General features: G+C 33.6%; 1 protein-coding gene and 1 non-coding gene across 2 annotated transcripts in view; one reads left to right on the top strand and one right to left on the bottom strand.

Annotated features, from left to right (window-relative positions):
- Positions 1 to 19226, top strand: part of Ipo8 (importin 8) — a 73861-nt gene that overhangs the window by 28804 nt on the left and 25831 nt on the right. Inside the window, 10 exon segments of the mRNA XM_015493205.2 lie at positions 1853 to 1952; positions 3326 to 3402; positions 3783 to 3899; positions 4331 to 4420; positions 4690 to 4855; positions 5853 to 6013; positions 6632 to 6757; positions 10676 to 10742; positions 15093 to 15218; positions 15811 to 15908. Of these exon segments, the coding sequence (XP_015348691.1) occupies positions 1853 to 1952; positions 3326 to 3402; positions 3783 to 3899; positions 4331 to 4420; positions 4690 to 4855; positions 5853 to 6013; positions 6632 to 6757; positions 10676 to 10742; positions 15093 to 15218; positions 15811 to 15908 (1128 nt within the window).
- Trnaa-ugc lies at positions 1301 to 1373 on the bottom strand. The gene has a single exon. It is a non-coding gene; the product is annotated as a tRNA-Ala (tRNA).

Below are 19226 nucleotides of genomic sequence, written 5' to 3'. Positions count from 1 at the left end.
TAAAAAAGCAATGTACAATGTCTTCTTTGATATAAGGAGAGTAACTAAGATCAGAGTAGGGACGAAGAGCAGGAGAAGAAGATTAACATTTAACAGGGATGAGAGGTCGGAGGGAAAGGGAGATAGAAGGGAAATTGCATGGTAATGGAAGGAGACCCTCAGGGTTATACAGTGGAGGGGGTAGAGAGAGAGGAGGGGAGGGGGGAGGGTGGAGGATGGGAAAGGCAGCGGAGCACAACAGACACTAGTATGGCAATATGTAAATCAATGGATATGTAATTGATGTGATTCTGCAATCTGTGTATGGGGTGAAGGTGGGAGTTCATAACCCACTTGAATCAAAGTGTGGAATATGATATGTCAAGAAATTTGTAATGTTTTGAACAACCCACAATAAAAAATTAAAAAAAAAAAATACAGTATCTTGGGGCTGGGATTGTGGCTAAGTGGCAGAGTGCTTGCCTAGCATATGTGAGGCACTAGGTTCGATCCTCAGCACCATATATAAATAAATAAAATAGACGTCCATTGAGAACTGAGAAGTACTTTTAAAAAAATATATAGTATCTTGTAGAACTTGGCTGAGGATCTGTTTTGTCTTGGGCTTTTCTTGATTGGTAGGCTTTTGATGGCATTTTCTATTTCTTTTTTTTTTAGTTGTTGATGAACTGTCTTTCTTTCTTTCTTTTTTCAATTTTACTTATTTTTTCAAAGAACCAACTTTTTGTTTTGTCAGTTTTTTCAGTTGTTTCTTTCGTTTCAATTTCATTATTTTCTGCTCTGATTTTAGTTACTTCCTGTCTTCTATTTTTGGTGTTGAATTGTTCTTTTTCTGTGGCTTTGAGTTGTAATGTTAGGTAATTTATATGTTGACTTATTATTCTTTTAATGAATGAGCTCAATGCTATGAACTTTCCTCTTAGTACTGTCTTCATGGTGTCCCAGAGATTTTGATACATTGTATTACTATTCTCATTTACCTCTAAGTATTTTTTAATTTCATCTCTGATTTCTGCTATTATTCATTCATCATTCAATAGCATATTATTCAGTTTCCAGGTATTACAGTAGCTTCTATTTTTTATCCTATCATTGATTTCTAATTTTTTCCATTATGATCTTATAGGGTATTACCTTTATTTTTCGTATTTGGTAACAGTTGCTTTATGGCATAAGATATGGTCTGTTTTAGAGAAGGATCCATTCTTGAATTATTCAGTTTTGTATAAGTAGTTGTTAGAGCAGTGTAAGAGAGGCCACTAGTTTAGGACTCCCCTAAACATGCCATTTTTTTGTGGGGGGGGGGTACTGGGGATTGAACCCAGGGCCTTGTGCATGCAAGGCAAGCACTCTACCAACTGAGCTATATCCCCAGCCCTAAACATGCAGTTTGGAGGTTGAAAATTAGTCTTTTGAAAGTGGAAGAAAAAACAATTATAATATTGTTGATAAGTGGACATTTAGGACCAATGTGGAAATGTTAAGAATTTCAACATAAGAAATAGAAATATATCCCTGACTTGACATTTTTCTTCCTTAAAGAAATCAAAGTCTGTTTAATGTCAATATGTTAGTAAAATTTCATTGTCCCTGTTAAAGAGTAGTTTATATTTGTTTCTTCCTCTGTGCTTTTACTCGCTGTTCAAAAGCAATCTTACCTGTAATTCTAACCCCTATGCCTGCTTGGGGACTTTTGCTTACTTGCTTTCATCATAGTGAATGCAGGCTTAAAAGAAGAATTACTATAATTGGAAGAATACGATCATAGAGACTGTCAATGAATACACTATTGGTATTCCCCAAATTTGAATAGCCCATACCCATTTGTTGTTTTGTTTGTTTCTCATCTTAGAATATCTCTGAAGATGTGATTTTTTCTGTGATGTGCTATAAAGATGAGGATGAAGAGCTGTGGCAAGAAGATCCATATGAGTATATAAGGATGAAATTTGGTACTTGAGATATTTTTTCCTTAATAGTTCCTGGATATGTAAAATAATATAACTATATTTACATTTTAAGCAGTTGTTTTTTAAATCACTTTGTTAAATTCCCAAAGTTTCACTTTATTTGTTTAACTGAAGCTCATGAGAGTTTGGTGTCCTTTTGAACAAGAGAATTTGAGGCCTTTGGGTGTGGGAGATGAAAATCCTCTGTATCTCTCTTAGGAGTGCTGAAATACTCATGAAGCCATCTGTTACTTAGGCTGTGTCCCGTGTATTTTCAGGGACCATCTTTTTCTTTGTTCTCACCTACAGATTGGGTTGTTCTCAACTCTGAGACAGCCTTTAGATTTCTGCATGTTTTGGGGGCATCCTATTTCACCTGTCTCCTTTCCCTATGACTAAGTATTCCACAGGGAGTAGGATTTCTTTTAGACATACTGCATGTGCACGATTCTCTGGGGTTCTTTTCAGTTTGATCTTCCTGGACGCTGTTGAACTGTGTAGATTGCCTAAGTTATTTCCCTTTATCCTTCTTTAAGCACTTAACATAGTAAAATATTAATTTGTGTGTTTCTCTCTCTCCCACAAGTTAGAAGCTATCTGAAGTCAGGAGCTTTGTCTTATTTGTTTTATTTTATATTTTTTATCCTTTCCTCCCTCTGTATTCCTCTGCTAGTGCGTGGCCTTAATATGTCTTCAGTAAATGTCGAAATCAATTACTAGAACTAACACAAAGATGCCAAATGTGCCATGACAAAGCTGTGCTGTCATCTGTTCAGCCAGGTGTCTCTAGCTATCTGAGTTAAACTTACTGGTATGAGCATTAGATTATCAGACTCTGGTGTTTTTACAGGGTTTTGTAAGTGAGGAGGCACTTTTTCTCTTGGAGACAAAGTTCAGGAAGAGCAAATGAAACATTTACCACTTGCTTTGTTTCTTTATCCTATCTTTATTTTTTGAAACTCATGTGTAGAATTTATTACTTTCCCTTCCTTATGTATTTGTTTTCCTACTTTGCTTTGACAAGACAAAATGATTAGCTAATTTTCTCCTCTTTTTTTCCCCGACTTGGTACCAGGGATTGAACCCTAGGGTGTTTTACCACTGAGCTACACTCCTAAGCCCTTTTTGTTGAGATGGGATCTTACTAAGTTACTGAGGCTGATCTCAAATCTGTGTTCCTCCTGCCTCAGTCTCTAGAGTTGCTGGGATTATAGGCGTGTACCACTGCACCTGTTCTTCTTAGCTTCTTTATGCTGTGAATGGCATTATGTGGATTATTTTATTTTTTGGTCTGAATTATTGGTTGGTCAGATTTAAAATCTGTATCATAAGTCACTACATTTTTACTAATATGGTTTGACCTTTTGAAATCTTAGATATTTTTGAAGATTATGCTTCTCCTACCACAGCAGCCCAGACTCTCTTATATACTGCTGCAAAGAAAAGGAAAGAGGTATATAATTATTCTTTTTAATGTACCCATTGTATTTGAAAATTATCTTGTATTAGTTATAACCTAGTTTAAGAATATTTTTGCTCTAGTAAGGAAAAAGTATATTCTAATATACCCCTAGTATTCAAAAATAATATCATCATTAGTTGTAACTTGTCAGTTTAAGAATATTCTTTGTTCTAGTAGGGGAAAAGAGTGAAGTACTTTTGGTTAGTTTTTTTTTTTTTTTTTAATAAATTGTACCTTTCTTATTGAGCTTAAGGTTATTTGATAAAACACAATAAAATGGTTTTTATTTTTGAAAATTTATATCATATTTAATACTTTATTAAGATAATGAAAGTTCTTGTAGACTAAAATGGATTCTTCTATTTCTTTAGGTGTTGCCAAAAATGATGGCATTCTGTTATCAAATCCTAACAGACCCGAACTTTGACCCTAGGAAGAAAGATGGAGCCCTGCATGTGATTGGGTCCCTAGCTGAGATTTTATTGAAGGTTAAGATTATCAAAATTTAATTTACTTAATAAAATTGCAAAGCACAGACTAATAAGATAGTATGAAAGTTATGGATAATTTAAAAATTATGACTTCCTCTGGGTGATTGAGTCAACGATACAGATCCTTCTTTTTGTAACCTATTTCTTTATTAAAAGAAAATTTGACTTTTGTCAGTTTTTCCTTATGAAACTGCTCTATAAAAAAGGATACGAAATGATTTTAGTGTTATTATTTCTACAAAAATCCATTAATATCTAATTGACTTATTGTGTTTTAAAATATGCAGTATGTAGGTCAGACAATTTTACAAAATTGTGAATAGATGTATATAAATGCAAGTCATAATAAACATGCTTTATCAGGAAGTGATTCTTACATATGAGAAAAGCCACTGATAAATTGAAATTTAATTTCTGTTTCCTAACAGAAGAGTTTATTCAAGGACCAAATCGAGCTATTCCTGCAGAATCATGTATTTCCTTTATTGTTGTCTAACCTGGGATATCTTCGAGCTAGAGTAAGTTTTTTGTGTATCTATTTTATACCTTAAAATCCTCGTCTGTAAGAAAATTATTGAAATAAATGTGATATTTTAATAAGAAGTTCTTGTGTGAGGAATGCAGGTGTAGCTTATAGTTACAGTGCCTGCCTAGCATGTGTGAGCCCTTGGATTCAATCCCTAGCACCACCACCCCCCAAAAAAAAAAAAAGTTCTTGTTTATGTGACATTATTGCTCAGTGCCATAATCCTAATAGCTTTCTGTTTACTTTCTGCTCATACTATAGTCATGTTGGGTGCTTCATGCATTTAGTTCTTTGAAGTTTCACAATGAACTTAACCTCAGAAATGCAGTTGAATTAGCAAAGAAGAGCCTGATTGAAGATAAGGAGATGCCCGTCAAAGTTGAAGCTGCCCTTGCTCTTCAGTCATTAATTTCTAATCAGATACAAGGTAAAACCAAAAATGCCTTTTAGAAGGGTAATTTTTCATTCACTTCCTTCCCTGATAAAGGGGGTTCTTTAGGTTCCAGGGGTTCAGAGTTTGGGTTCCTGGGCTTTTGCTCCCTCAGAATTTTGTAGGGGATTATTCTTGTCCCTTTTTTAGGAGTTCCTATTGATTGTGGTTTCTGGAAAAGTTTTACATGAGGAACAAGTTAATAATTGCTGGGCACTAAGGTAGACTGGGAAGAGAGGCTTGGGTTCAGTTTTGATTTTGCTACTAATTTGTCGTGGAAAGCTGGGTGAGACCTATGATCTGTCAAAGCTTAGATTCCACATATTTAAGCTTGAGGGGGTTAGATTAGATGGCTTCAGGATTTTTTTCAACTTTAGAATTCTTTGGTTCTACCAGTTCAGGAAAGTAATATTTCTAGGGAGTGATAAAACAAATATCTCATTTGTTTGTTTAGAAGAATGTTCTGTTCAAAGTTCAAATAAACCTTTACAAACAAATTCAGCTTTATGAAAAACATGAACCTTGTTTACCTTTATTTAACATGTTTTAATGGGAGGACTGGATTTTGTATGAGGATTTTCCAGGAGATCTGGGGGTAGAAATGGGTTAGGGTAGAGAGTGGGCCCCATCAGTGTTGGGGATAGTCTTTATGTACATGAGTTTTTATACTTGTCATCAAGACTGATGTAATATTTATGTTCTCCAAGTTATGCTGATGACAATATGTGTAGTTAGAATTTTTCAGTGGGAAATATTAGCGTTTGGAATAGGACTGTCCTTTCTTATGTAGAACTGCTTATCCCTTTGATATTCTTGAAGTTGGTATAGTGGTGAACATTATTTGATGCAACTCCGTAACTTACTCACCATAGAGCATGAGTGCATCTAGAACCGTATCTAGGTATTACCTTGTGTCACTTGACCTGTTACCAAGTTAATTCCTTTTACTATCTGTGAATGGCTAACATTTACTAATTTTGTTTTGTTGCATTAGCTAAGGAATATATGAAGCCACATGTGAGGCCTATTATGCAGGAGCTGTTGCACATTGTTAGAGAGACAGAAAATGATGATGTTACTAATGTAATCCAGAAGATGATATGTGAATACAGTCAAGAGGTAGCCTCGATTGCTATTGATATGACCCAACACTTGGTAAGACATGACAGTTTTTTGTTAGTTTTGCTTGTAATCCTTGAGTAATCTAAATTAAACCCCATAATTTCAAGTTCAGTTTTATTTGTAACTGAAATACTAATATAAAAATGTTTGCTCTGATAATTCTGATATTCCTGTAGTTAAGCAGACTTGAAGCTAATAACATGTAGGATAATCTCTCTTCATCTGTAGTATCCTAAGATTTCATAATGTGCCTTGATGTGAACGTTCTAAATTTTTACTTTCTTAACTTTGATTGTGGTATCTCAATTCCTTTACATTGGGGCATTTTTGTTTTTGTTTTACCACTTTGATAAATTTCTCTCTACTGTTTTTTAAAGTCATTTTGCTTAATGACAACCAATAAAATTAGTTAACGGTTGTAATGACTAATGAATATTCCACATTGATAACTATATGGGGGAAATGGCTATATTTAAAATATGACAGATTCTATTTTTTGTAAGAAAAAAGGTGATTTATTCATAAAGTGCAGAAATTAACGTTTGAGTGATGCTGATATTTTAATGTGTGACATTACCCTTTTGCTAATTTTTATAATGAGGGGGGTTGTAACAGTACCAACTGTTGAATATTTTAATATGTTTTGCATAGGCTGAGATATTTGGCAAAGTTCTTCAAAGTGATGAATATGAAGAAGTTGAAGACAAAACAGTAATGGCTATGGGAATTTTACATACTATTGACACTATCTTAACAGTTGTAGAAGATCATAAAGAGGTGGGATTTCTTTGTGTTTTATTATGACATAATAATGACTGAAATTTTTATGACTGGTGGGCATGAGTTTTAAAGTCTTGACCTTGAAGTTGCTATTTAGTTATGTTGCTAGGCTTTAAAAATTGCCCTCAAATTAAAAAAAAAAATTAAGAGGAACTATTACCTGTGCACTTAAAGTATATAGTATATCTCTCTGTATTAAAGAGTTTAGTTCATCATATCTGCTATGTGCCAGGCTAGGTTTTGTATAAGACATGAACCCTGTTTTCTGGGAACCCACAGTTCGGTCTTTGTGGTAGAGGGCAAATGTTAGGTAAAGGAATAGAATTCTGATGTTACTAGTATTGTAAGAATAGAAGAGTGGCAAGAACTTAGACATTTTTCATAAACCAATTTCTAAAATAGTATTGGGATAAGAATTTACAAAGACATGTATCCTGTGTCTTCACATCATTAGCTGATGTAGTCTTATTGATGCCATGTGTGTGTGAGAGAGAGAGAGAGAGAGCGAGCGCGTGCGCGCACAGGTGTTGCTAGTCTCCTTTTGCTGAAACAGGCCAACAAGCTCAGGTAGGTTCAGGAGACTTGTTCATGGTTACAGAGCTAATAAGTTGTGCATTTAGGTTTGTAGTCAGATCATTCTGATAATGTATTGGTTTTTCCCCACCACTTAAAACCTGCAGTTCTCCTTCTGAATTATAATGTGGACTCACCTCAAATTAGATTTTTACTCATTACTTCTGTGAGCACAAGTTGATTGGTTTGTCAGGGATGGAGCTCTTGTTTTAAACAGTGAGGACTTAGGGAGTAGGTGCCAGTTCTTTAAATAGCATGTTTTAGTCAGTTTTTTTTTTTTTTTTTCTGCTGTGACTACAATACCTGCCAAAAACAGTTTTGAGGAGGAAAAGTTTATTTATGGGTTCAGTTTCAGAGGTCTCAGTCCATAGACAGCTGGCTCCATTCCTTGGGACTTGAGTTGAGGCAGAACAACATGGCAGAAGAGTGTGTTGGAGCGAAGCAGCTGACATGATGATCAGAAAACAGAGACTCTACTCACCAGATACAAAAACATATACCCCAAAGCCACGCCCCCCGCCCCCCAGGGACCTACCTCCTCCAGACACACCCAACCCACCTTCAGTTACCATTCAGTTAATCCCATTAGGGGATTAATTCACTGATTGGGTTAAGGCTCATTTTTTTCTCTAAACCTTCTTGCATTGTCTCACGTTTGAGCTTTTGGGGGACACCTCACATCTAAACCATAACAGCATTATTATTGTTAAACTATGTGACTGTTGATTTATCCTGTGTTTATCAGATATTAATGAGAGCTTCCTAGTGTCTTAAAAATGGTTCAGTATTCTCTCTTGGATGCATCTTCTTAATTGAAGGGCTTAATGTGAATTTTTATTTTCATAATCATCATTTTATTTTTTTGTTCATGTTGAAACTCTATGGTCCTCTTGTAACAGTGAGATATTCCAAGTTAAGTTATAATATGTATTGTAAGGATAGTTTTTTTCACCTTAAATTTGGAACTTATGCTTTAAATTTGAAGAGACCTTAGAAATCACTTATTCCAGTTTTTCTGAGTGTGGGTGAGGGTGTAAGAAGTAGGAGAATTAGCTTTAGGATTAGTTTGAAAACAAAATAGCATTTTGTCTTTTTGTTTTAATTTTTCACTATTGATATTAAATTTATTTTGAATTTCTAATAATGTTAAAGGAGCTGTGAACTCTGGTTTTCAAAGGAGGAGTGGGTTAAAACTGAGAAATACAAATCTAACTTCCTTACCTATACTATAGAGCAAAGCCTTAATGATTTAGCTAAATGGCTTTACTGAGGTCATGGGTAGTTAGAGGCAAAACACCAACTGAAATCTTGGTCTCTAGGTCACTTGCCCTTTAATTTTGAACTTTGCCTTGTTAAAAGCAAACTTTGAAAGCAGTATTTCCTTAAAAGGGAAAAAACCTATATCTGTATAAATACTTAATGCATGAAGAACAAAATTGGAAATCTGAAATAGGTGTTTAAGCATGTACATTTTTATTTAATGGTTTTAAGTATATTGGCAATTTTTAAACTGGGACATTTTGGATCATTTGAACTTTAGATAAATAGTTTAACATGTATCGGGTTACTAAACTGTATCCCACAAAAATGCACCATTATTATGTGAAAATTAAAAATAAAAACACAGCTGGATGTAGTGGTATGGATCTATAATCCCAGCTACTTGGGAAGTTGAGGCAGGAGGATTAGAAGGCCAGCCTAGCTAACTTAGACTGTCTCAAAACAAAAACAAACAAAAAAAACTGGGAATATAGGGTAGTGCTAGAGCACTCCTGGGTTCAGGAGTTTAATCCCCAATACTTCAAAAGCAACAATGAAGAAAATAATTGAGTATTAGAAAGTGCTTAAAAGATGAAATTGGATATTTACAGTAAAAATCTAACATGATGGATTTTAATTGTAACTTATTTAAAAAATGTTTAAAACAAATATGTTGAATGATTTAAAAGGTCTGAAAAGATTACTCAGTGAAATTTCACTTTCTTACTCAGTTCTCTAGTTGTCTTAATTTTATCCCTTGCAGAAGATAGCAAAGTTTTTTCAGGTTTTTTTGGTATTCTTCCAGAGGTTTTTCTACTGTCATACAAACAAAAAGTGTACATATTTTTCTTTTATGAACACAGTAACATACTATGCACAATTTTTAGCTACCATTTTCTATTTAATTCATCTTGGTGATCCTTCTATACCAGTCAGTAAACTTACATATTTTTAATGGTTGCATACTATTCTCTTGTATGATGTGTCAAATTTATATAACAGGTTGCTAGTTAATAGGAATAATTTAGATGTCCCTTGTTTAAATCGACATTGGTGAGAAATCACAAATACTGTTGCAATGAATGTTTTTGCATGTCATTTTGTGCACATAACAATGTCTGGAGGGTAATTTCTTGATGTGGAATTGTTGGGTTAAATGGTATGTATATGAGTTAGTTCTAAGGATGTTGCTAATTTGTCTTAAATAGAGTGCGCCCATTTATAGTCCACGAATCAATGTACCACAATGTCTTTCTTTCCAGTCTCATACTTTTTGATCATTGGCAGTCTGATAGGTCAAAAGTATTAATATTGCACTTTGAATTTATAATTTTCTCATATTAGAGTAAACATCTTTTTTTATAAGCTTAAGGCTTGTTTAGATTTATTTTTCATAACCTTTGCCTGTTTTTCTGTTGATTTCATATAATGGGAATTTGATTTTTGTAATACCATTTGATAGTATTTCACTCAAATTTTTATTTTTGGCTCCATGCAGAAAATTTTAATTTTTGCAATCAGATGGTTCAGTTTTTTTTTTTTTTTTTTTTTTAAATTTCTGGGCTTCGATTCAGTTTCCCACTTCAGGATTACACAAGAATTCTTCTTTTTTTTTTTTATTCTAGTATTTTTGTTTGTTTGTTTTAATTCTTCGCATCTGAAATCTTTATCCATTATAAATTTATTTTGGTATAAAACAGGTAAGGAACTAATCTAATTCACAGATTTACTATGGATTTATTCTTATCCCCATCTTTGGTCTACTTTTTGGAATTTCCTTGCATTTTTTAAAAATTTATTTTTTAGTTGGACACAATACCTTTATTTTATTTATATGTGGTGCTGAGGATCGAACCCAGGGCCTTGCATGTGCTAGGTGAGCACTCTACTGCTGAGCCACAACCCCAGCCCCTTCCTTGCATTTTTGCATGGTTAATTTTTCACATGAAAATTAGAATTAATTTATCAAGTTCCCCTCAGAAATGTCTTGTAGGTATTTTTATTGGGATAATATTAATTTATATATTAACTTAAAGGTTATCATGATGAATTTTAAAGTAAATATTTAAAATTTGTTTTCAGATCACACAGCAATTAGAGAATATCTGTCTACGGATCATTGACCTTGTTTTACAGAAGCATGTAATTGGTAAGTTCAGAGGTTAAATAAAAATCGGCAGTGGTGGTGCATGCCTGTAATCCCAGCGGCTCAGGAGGTTGATGCAGGAGGATCGCGAGTTCAAAGCCTGCCTCAACGCCCTAAGCAACTCAGTGAAATCCTTTCTCTAATTAAAATATAAAAATATTCCGGGGATATAGCTTAGCTGTTAAGTGTCCCTGGGATCAATTCCCTGTACCACCACCCCACTCCCAAAAAAGGTTAATTGAAGACTGAGGATATAACTTAATGTTGGAGCACTGGCCTAGCATGTGCAAGACCCTAGGTTCAAAACCCCTCCCCCGCAAAGAAAGATAATCGAGACTTTATTTTTCTCAATTTGATGAACTTAAAGTACATTTTTAGCCCTTCAATTTGACAGATGGACAATTTAGAGAAGGAGTAACTTATATAATATATCCAGTGAGAATTTTTGGCTTTGAAAAGTATAAAGGACAAAGAATGTTGTATTTTACATTTTCAGAAATGAACTGAGGTGAGGTTTTGGTGAGATTCTTTAATCTGGGATTGAAAAATGTTTAAAAATAGAAATATTTATTGCTGGCAGTGTGAATTGTCCTGTTTTCTGTTAAAAGTGCCTGACTTGTGAGTAGAATCAGTAACTGATGCTAGATATTATGAGCTGATGGGTATTTTTGATAGAGGAGGCTACTTTCTGTAGTTTCAAGCATTTTGAAGATGCCAATCCCAAGACATGTGGGCATGAGAAAGACACAAGTCATTTAGTACTGATGTAGAAAGATGGCTTAAGAGTAGTTATCTCCAAACTTTTTATTGTTCACTCATTAGTAAAAAAAAATTGAGCATGCATGTCTAATATATATTAATAGTATTTGAGATTATTTAGTAAGTATTGATCTCACTCAAATACTTATAGTATTTGAGATTATTTGAATAAAATATGAATAAAATATGATACATGTACATACACACACAGTATTTACACAACCTTTAAAAAGAAGGAACTTTGGTCATTTGCAAAAATGTAGACGAACCTAAAGGAAATTATATGAAGTGAAATATATCGTGGGTGTCAGCACCTCACCAGGGAACCCTTTTCTGCTCAGAGGGATAAACCTCTAAAGAACTTAAAGTCTGAAATAATTAGTAAAGAACAAAATACAGAGACAGAATTATAGTTTTGAAGGATGGAGGACCTGATAGGTTCAGCCCTCACAGGAGCTGGAGCTGGACAATTAGAAAATGGTTCCCGTGGTTTATCTAAGGGGGTATATATGAAAGGCAGTGATAAGGTTTTGAGGGTGGAATCTTGCTTTTGATGTCTTGCAGTCAACAGGTTGATTGGCATCTTGGCAGGTTTCATCCATCTCTGAGAGGCTGTGTGACAATAGCAGGTCACCCCATCTCCGGTGCTGTGTGAGACCTTTCTGAGCAGAGCTGAGAGGGAGTTCACATGTATTTGGGTGATCTTACTCTATGGGATTGCCACGGGAAGTTCCCAATACCAGACTTTCCCACTCCTTGGCTGCAGTGCTGAAAAGGTCCTCACATATAGTTCACGAATGGCTCTCAATAGAAATAAGTCAGAAACAGACAAGTACTGTGAGATCTCATGTGAAATCTAAAAACGTTGAACTCTTGGAAAGAGACACTAGAATGGTGGTTTCCAAGGGTGGGAGTGGATTGAGATGTGGAGATGTTGGTCAAAATGGTGACTATAGTTAATGTATTATATACTTGGAAATTGCTAAGAGAGTCGTTTTTGTGTTTTCACAACAAAAAATAAGTATGTGAAGTAATGGATATCTTAATTAGATGATTTAACTATTCCGGAAAACATGTATATTTCAAAACATTTTGTTGTACACTATAAAATGCACATTTTTAATTTGGCCAATTAAAAAATACGTAAAAGATAATTTTTTTAAAGTATGTGTTTCAGTAAAATGATCAATACTTGCTAGGGACTAGGAATGGGAGAGAGGGAAGGATGAATATGTGGGAGTACGGGATGTTTAGGACATTGAAACTCTTCTGTATGATACAGTATTGATAGACATATGTCATTATACACATTTGTCAAAATGCATAAAATGCAGTATAAAGAATTAACTGTAAAGATTTTTAGTAGTAGTAGTAGTAGTAGTAATAATAATAATAGAATAGAATTTCCAAAATACTGGATAGTATTCTATCCTGGATATGTACCACATTTTCTTTATTTATTCATCTGTCAATGGGCACTTAGCTTTTTCATTTCTAACTATTACATCTCTTCAAGATCTTGATTTCAGTTCCTTTGGATATGTATCCATTAGTGGTTTTGCTGAATCATATGGTAGTTCTGGTTTTTCTTTTTTGAGGAACCTCTACATTGTTGTCCATGTGGCTGCATGACTGACAGTGTTTGAGGATTCTCTTTGGTCAACATCCTCTCCAGCATTTATCTTTTTGATAATAAACGTTCTAACAGATGTGAGTTTTAATCTGCTTTAATATGCATTTCCCTGATGATTAGTTATATTGAGCATTTTTTTCATATACTTATGGGCCATTTACATGTTTTCTTTTGAAAATATCTATTTGTCTTTTTATTTTTTGAGATGAGGTCTAACTGTGGCTTGGACTGAAGCAATCATCTTGCCTAAGCCTCCTGAGTAGCTTGGACTATGGGAACATGCCAGATTGCCTGATTCCAATTTTAAAATTATATTTTGTATTTTCTTGCTGTTGAATTAAGTTCCTAATGTATTTTGGATAGTAATTCTTTATTAGACATATGATTTTTTCCCCCAGATGTATGGTGTACAAATATTGTCTTGCATTCTATAGATTGTCTCCGCACTCTATTGTTTCCTTTGCTATGCAGAAAAATTTTAGTTTGACATAATTCTGTTTGTCTATTTTTTGCTTTTGTTTTCTGTACTTTTGGGGTCATAAAAAAATTGCTCCCCAGAGCAATGGCACAGAACTTTTCCTTCTGTTTTCTTGTAGTAGTGTTATAATTTCAGGTCTTAATGTTCAAGTGTTTAATTCATTTTGAGTTGATTTTTGTATATGGTATGAGATGAGGATCTAATTTCATTTTTCAGTATGTGGATATCCAGTTTTATCAGCACCATTTATTGAAGAGACTGTCTTTTCCCTATATGTGTTCTTGTGCTTTTTTTTGTAGAAAATGAATTGAGTGTGAATACATGGATTTATTTCTAGGTTTTCCATTCTATTTTACTGATTTTATGCCATGTTGAAACTTTCAGAAATCCTTTATTCAGACAATTTGTTGGTTTTCAAGTGATTACCTTATATATAGCAGATTATTTCCCAAAATTTATACTTTCTATCTTATTTTACTTTTAATAAGGCAAATGTCTGTATTAGTAGCTTCTGAATATGTTCTTTTAAGTAAGACAAAGAATATATTATTCAGGCTTTCAGGGTAAGTATTAGTTACCTTTCTGAGACAAAAATAAAACTTTCTAGTTCGACTTCTTGGCTCAGTGACATGGTAGGAGTTATTTGAAACTTATAGTGAGGCTTGTCTTTTCTGATTATATATTTAGCTATAATTTACTTTTGATTGAGGGTGATGGTATTAAATATGTGTGAATGTAAGAACATTTCTTTTGAACTCTTCTACTTTACAGTGGGTATAATTTTTTTTTTTTTTTTTTGTACTGGGGATTGAACTCAGGCACTCGACCACTGAGCGATATCCCAGCCCTATTTTGTGTTTTATTTAGAGACAGGGTCTTACTGAGTTGCTTAGCACCTCACCTTTGCTGAGGCTGGCTTTGAACTCAAGATCCTCCTGCCTCAGCCTCCCGAGCCACTGGGATTACAGGTGTGTGCTACTGTGCCCCGTGGGTATAATTGTTTTGAGGTAAATTAAAGAATACTGTGCAAATCTTTAAGTTTTATGGATTGAAAAATACTGGTAGCAACAATTGCTTTTAAAAATATAAATGTGAAATAGGTAGATATTTCAATCCCTATGTAATTAAGCTCTTTAAAGAATATTATTATTTGTAAGTTTAAAATCCTCTACGTGAAAGAAGTATGATAATCTATTCCTTCTCTCATGCATTCTAATATAATTTTATAAAAATAAATTATATTTTGTTATAAAATAGAAAAACTTATATTTTTTCCAGTATTAAAAGAAAGTTTAGTAAAAACAAATTTTTGCCTTGCCTCAAGTTGAGGACAAGTCTTGAAGGCTGAAAGTGCTGATGCTGAGAAAGGGATGCTGGTAAGCACATTAAATATAGGAGGAACGTGTGTTGCTCCTCTGCGTGGTCTTTGCGTTTAATTTTTGCTATTTCTGGTGTTCTAATGAGAGATTTTTTTTCCTTCTAGAATTCTATGAAGAAATTCTTTCACTGGCATATAGTTTAACCTGTCACACAATTTCCCCTCAAATGTGGCAACTTCTAGGTATTTTATATGAAGTTTTCCAGCAGGATTGCTTTGAATACTTTACAGGTATGGCTTTGACCATATAGCCTTTTTACTTTCTGGTTCTGGATATTTACTCCTTTGACACTTCAAATATCACACATGATTCTAGCACTAATTAGAAAATGTTCTTATTTTTCTGTCATGAATAGGGTGGAGCTGTTGTAGCAGTGTTTATATATAATCAAAAGAGTTAGGCTGTATTTCTTGTTGTGTTAAGTTACTTTGCAACCAGAGCACATGTCCTTATGTTAATTCAATAAATATTTTCTGAATGTCAGCTATGTTCCATATGCTCTTCTAAATTCAGTAATATGGCAGTGAACTTCAGAAACCCTTTTGAAGCTTGCATTCTGGTGGGGAATGGGAGAGAGCAGGGAAGTATTCAGGTGAATAAGCAAAAATTCAGGACAATCACTACAATAAATGGTAAGCATCTTAATCTTTCAAATTCACATTTTCCTTATTTACAAAAAGGGCAGACCACCTTCATTTCTAGCATTTTGTAGTTGCTAGGTAAGAGAGTTATGTTGGGCATTACGGAAGTGTGGTTTCACTAGGAATAATTATTTCTACTCCTGTTGCTCAAATCTCATTGGGATTTTGAATTTTTTCTTAGACATGATGCCTCTCCTGCATAATTATGTGACAATAGATACAAATACTTTACTATCAAATCCAAAGCATTTAGAAGTACTTTTTACAATGTGTAGAAAGGTAAGCATATCCTAATCAATTGTCACGGTGTTTCTTACTAATACTTGAATATTTATATCCTTTATCAACATGTATTTGTCAATTTGCATTTTCAAAATGAATTTGGGATTGTTGTAATTTGAAAGTTTCACGATATATGTTGTGCTTAAAATGTTTACTACTTTAATATCTACATTATAATTTTGAAGATAAATATAATTGTTCCTTAGAATTTTTTAAAAAAATATTTTTAGCAGTAGATGAACAACTTTATTTTTATGTGTTGCTGAGGATCGAACCCAGTGCCTCCCATATGCTAGGCAAGTGCTCTACCACTGGGCCACAACCCCAGCCCTGTTCCTTAGTATTAATGAAGAATTGATTTCATGATCCCCATGGATGCCAAACTCCAGGAATGCTCAAGCCCATTGAGTAACAGGGGATAGTATTTGCATATGATCTATGCACATACTTTCTATATACTTTAAGTCATCTCTACTTATAATAACTGATACAATGTAAATACTGTGTAAATAATTGTTATATGATAAGACTATGTATGTGTTCAATACAGATGTAGTTCTTCTAAAAAGTATTTTTGATATTTTGGTTGAATCTGGATAGGTAACCTATGGAGGACCAACTGTACTTCTCTACTTTTTTCTTTCTAAAATATAAGCTCATTACTTAATTAAAGAAATGTGCTAAGAAAAGCTAGGAAAACTGGCCACACAATTTCCCATTCTGTCATTGATCTTTTCTTATTTGATTGAATGTGTATATTGGAAATCACAAGGTATAGGTAATTTGAACATAAACAATATAAGACAAATTTTTTTTTTTTTTTAAGCAGTACTTGGAATTGAATCCAGGACCTCATGTATGCTAGACAAGAGCTCTACCACTTGGCTATAAACCCAGCCCCAAACAATTATAGTAGTTAGAAAAACAGCATCATTTAGCTCAGGACAAGATAATTTATAATCCCTATAATGGCAATCCTTTTTTTTTCTTATTTTTTATTTTATTTGTTTATTTATGTGGTGTTGAGGATTGAAGCCAGTGCCTCACATGTGCTAGCCAAGTACTCTACCACTGAGCCACAGCCCCTGTGCCCTAATTTATTCTTTATTTTATTGTTATTATTTTTTTATAGCTATTCTTATCTTTATGCACAAACATGATTGTCTACTGTGTTGTCTTTATAGATTAGATTTAGGCCTCTGTTGGTTATGTCTTGGAATCTTTGATGGCTAAATAATGTTTTCCTTCTCATTTAGATAATTATTGGCATATACATAAATTTAAAACTATATTGCCTAAAGCCATCAGGCAGATTTTAGAAAGCTTAACTAGCCAGAAAACAAAAAGTTTGATTCTGGAGTAGGGAATAAAATAGCAAGTGTGTATAACCCATTATTCTCACTGGAAGAGATGTGTACCAGAATATGGTAAGAGCTGTGAAGTGAAAATCAGTCTGTCTCTTTTAGGTCCTAGTTCATTATTAAAAGCCTGGGAAATTTTGGGAAGTCATTAAACTTCACATCTAAGCTGTGATATTTAAAAACCTCAATTTAGCACTGCGATAGCCCATCTTGTTAAATCAAAATCACTGGCATCTTCAGTTTTCCCGTTATGGAGACAGAAAGGGAGAAAGAAAACAAGTAGAAAACAGCAATCCTGTATGTTCCATTAGTAACTCAGGTGCTCTGTGTTAAAGCATGTACACTAAAACTGATACTCATAATGTCCTTATACTTACCAAGTAGTTAAAATATATTTCATATTCTTGGTTTTAATATCAATTATATTTACTTAATTCTCAATATATCAGGTATTTTCTGAGCACTTTATACATACTGACTTTTTTAATCTGTGTAACATTATGAAGAAGGTGTCACATTTTTATTAATGAGAGAACTAGGGCATAATTTAATTTCTTTTGCTGTGGCTAGAGTTTAGTAAATTGTTTTAAATCACATAGCTACTATGTGTTGGAGGCAGATTTGAAGCCCAGGTAGTCTAGTTCCAGAGCCCTCTCTACCTGTTTAGTGGTTCTGGGGATTGACCCCAGTGGCATTCTCCCATCAACATACCTATCCCTCTTCCTTTAAAATTTTTTTTTTGAGACAGGACTTCGCTAAGTTGCTGAGGCTGGCCTAAAACTTGCCATCCTCCTGCCTCAGCCTCCTGAGTTGCTGAGATTACAGGTGTGTGCTACCATTCCTTGACTCCATTTTTAAAATTACAGGATGTATCTTGTTTCTTTCCCTTTGAGAAAACAGAAATCAATTAAGCAAACAAGTTTCCATGTGAGTGCAATTTTGGGAAATGTTTTTTTTTTTTTTTTTTTCATTACATATCTTACAAATCCCTGAGGTAGGTACTATTATCCTCATTTTATAGATGGAAAGTAAGACACAGGGGTTAAGTGGCTTTTAAAAGTACAAGTAATGATTGGCAAAGCTGTACTTGTTCCAGAGCTGTTTTAGAAGCTGGATTTTGTACATTGTCCTGGAGGGAGAGATTTAAACTTATGTGAATAGCCCTCACTCTTAGCCTTGCTGTCATCTGCTTATGAATCAGTTCACTATTTTCCAGCTTCCAAAATTTTTACTGGTGTATCTTTCCTTTTCTCTTTGTTGAATATGTGCTGTTAAAAACTCTTCACTGTTGTTTTAGTAACCTCTTGGGAGGGAATGCAATTAAATAGGAATGTTCCTTCTGTTGTCTTTCTCAAATCAGTTTTTTAAAATTGTATTTTTCTAGGAAATAATTCAATTTGTTTAGGTTTTCAAATATGGAAATAGTGTTCCCCATATTCCTATTTCTTATTTCTCTTTTATATTTGTCTTACATTTCTAGTATATTTAAGTTTTTGCTTTGTAAACATTTGGCAAGAGTTGTCTACTTAGTCTTTTTTTTCTTAGTGAATCTGCTTTTGGTTTCTCTTTGTAATCTCTTTGTATTTTAAATTTCTGCTCTCATTTTTTTCTATTTTTTTGGGGTTAAGTCAGTTAATTTTCTTATGTTTTGTGTTTGGACTCATTATTTTTTGTCTTAATTTCTAATATAAGCATGTTCTACTCTAGGAACCTCTCTTCTAGGGATCATAAGAAAATTATATTTCATATTTTATATATGAACATGTTTATTATAGAATCATTTATAATAGCAAAAATACAGAATTGACAATAGAAAAACAGTTTAGTAACTTTGTTATATTCATGTACTATTGTACTATGTCCTACTATATGTAACATGAATAGTTATAACATCCAATGAAAATATTCTAATTATGAATTCCAGGTAGGAAAATTAAAAAATGTATAGTATCAA

The sequence above is a fragment of the Marmota marmota genome, unplaced genomic scaffold (assembly GCF_001458135.2).
Source record: "Marmota marmota marmota unplaced genomic scaffold, marMar, whole genome shotgun sequence".
NCBI classification, from domain to species: domain Eukaryota; kingdom Metazoa; phylum Chordata; class Mammalia; order Rodentia; family Sciuridae; genus Marmota; species Marmota marmota.
The sequence above is the reverse complement of the archived record's forward strand: the minus strand, read 5'-3'. Positions and strand labels throughout refer to the sequence as shown.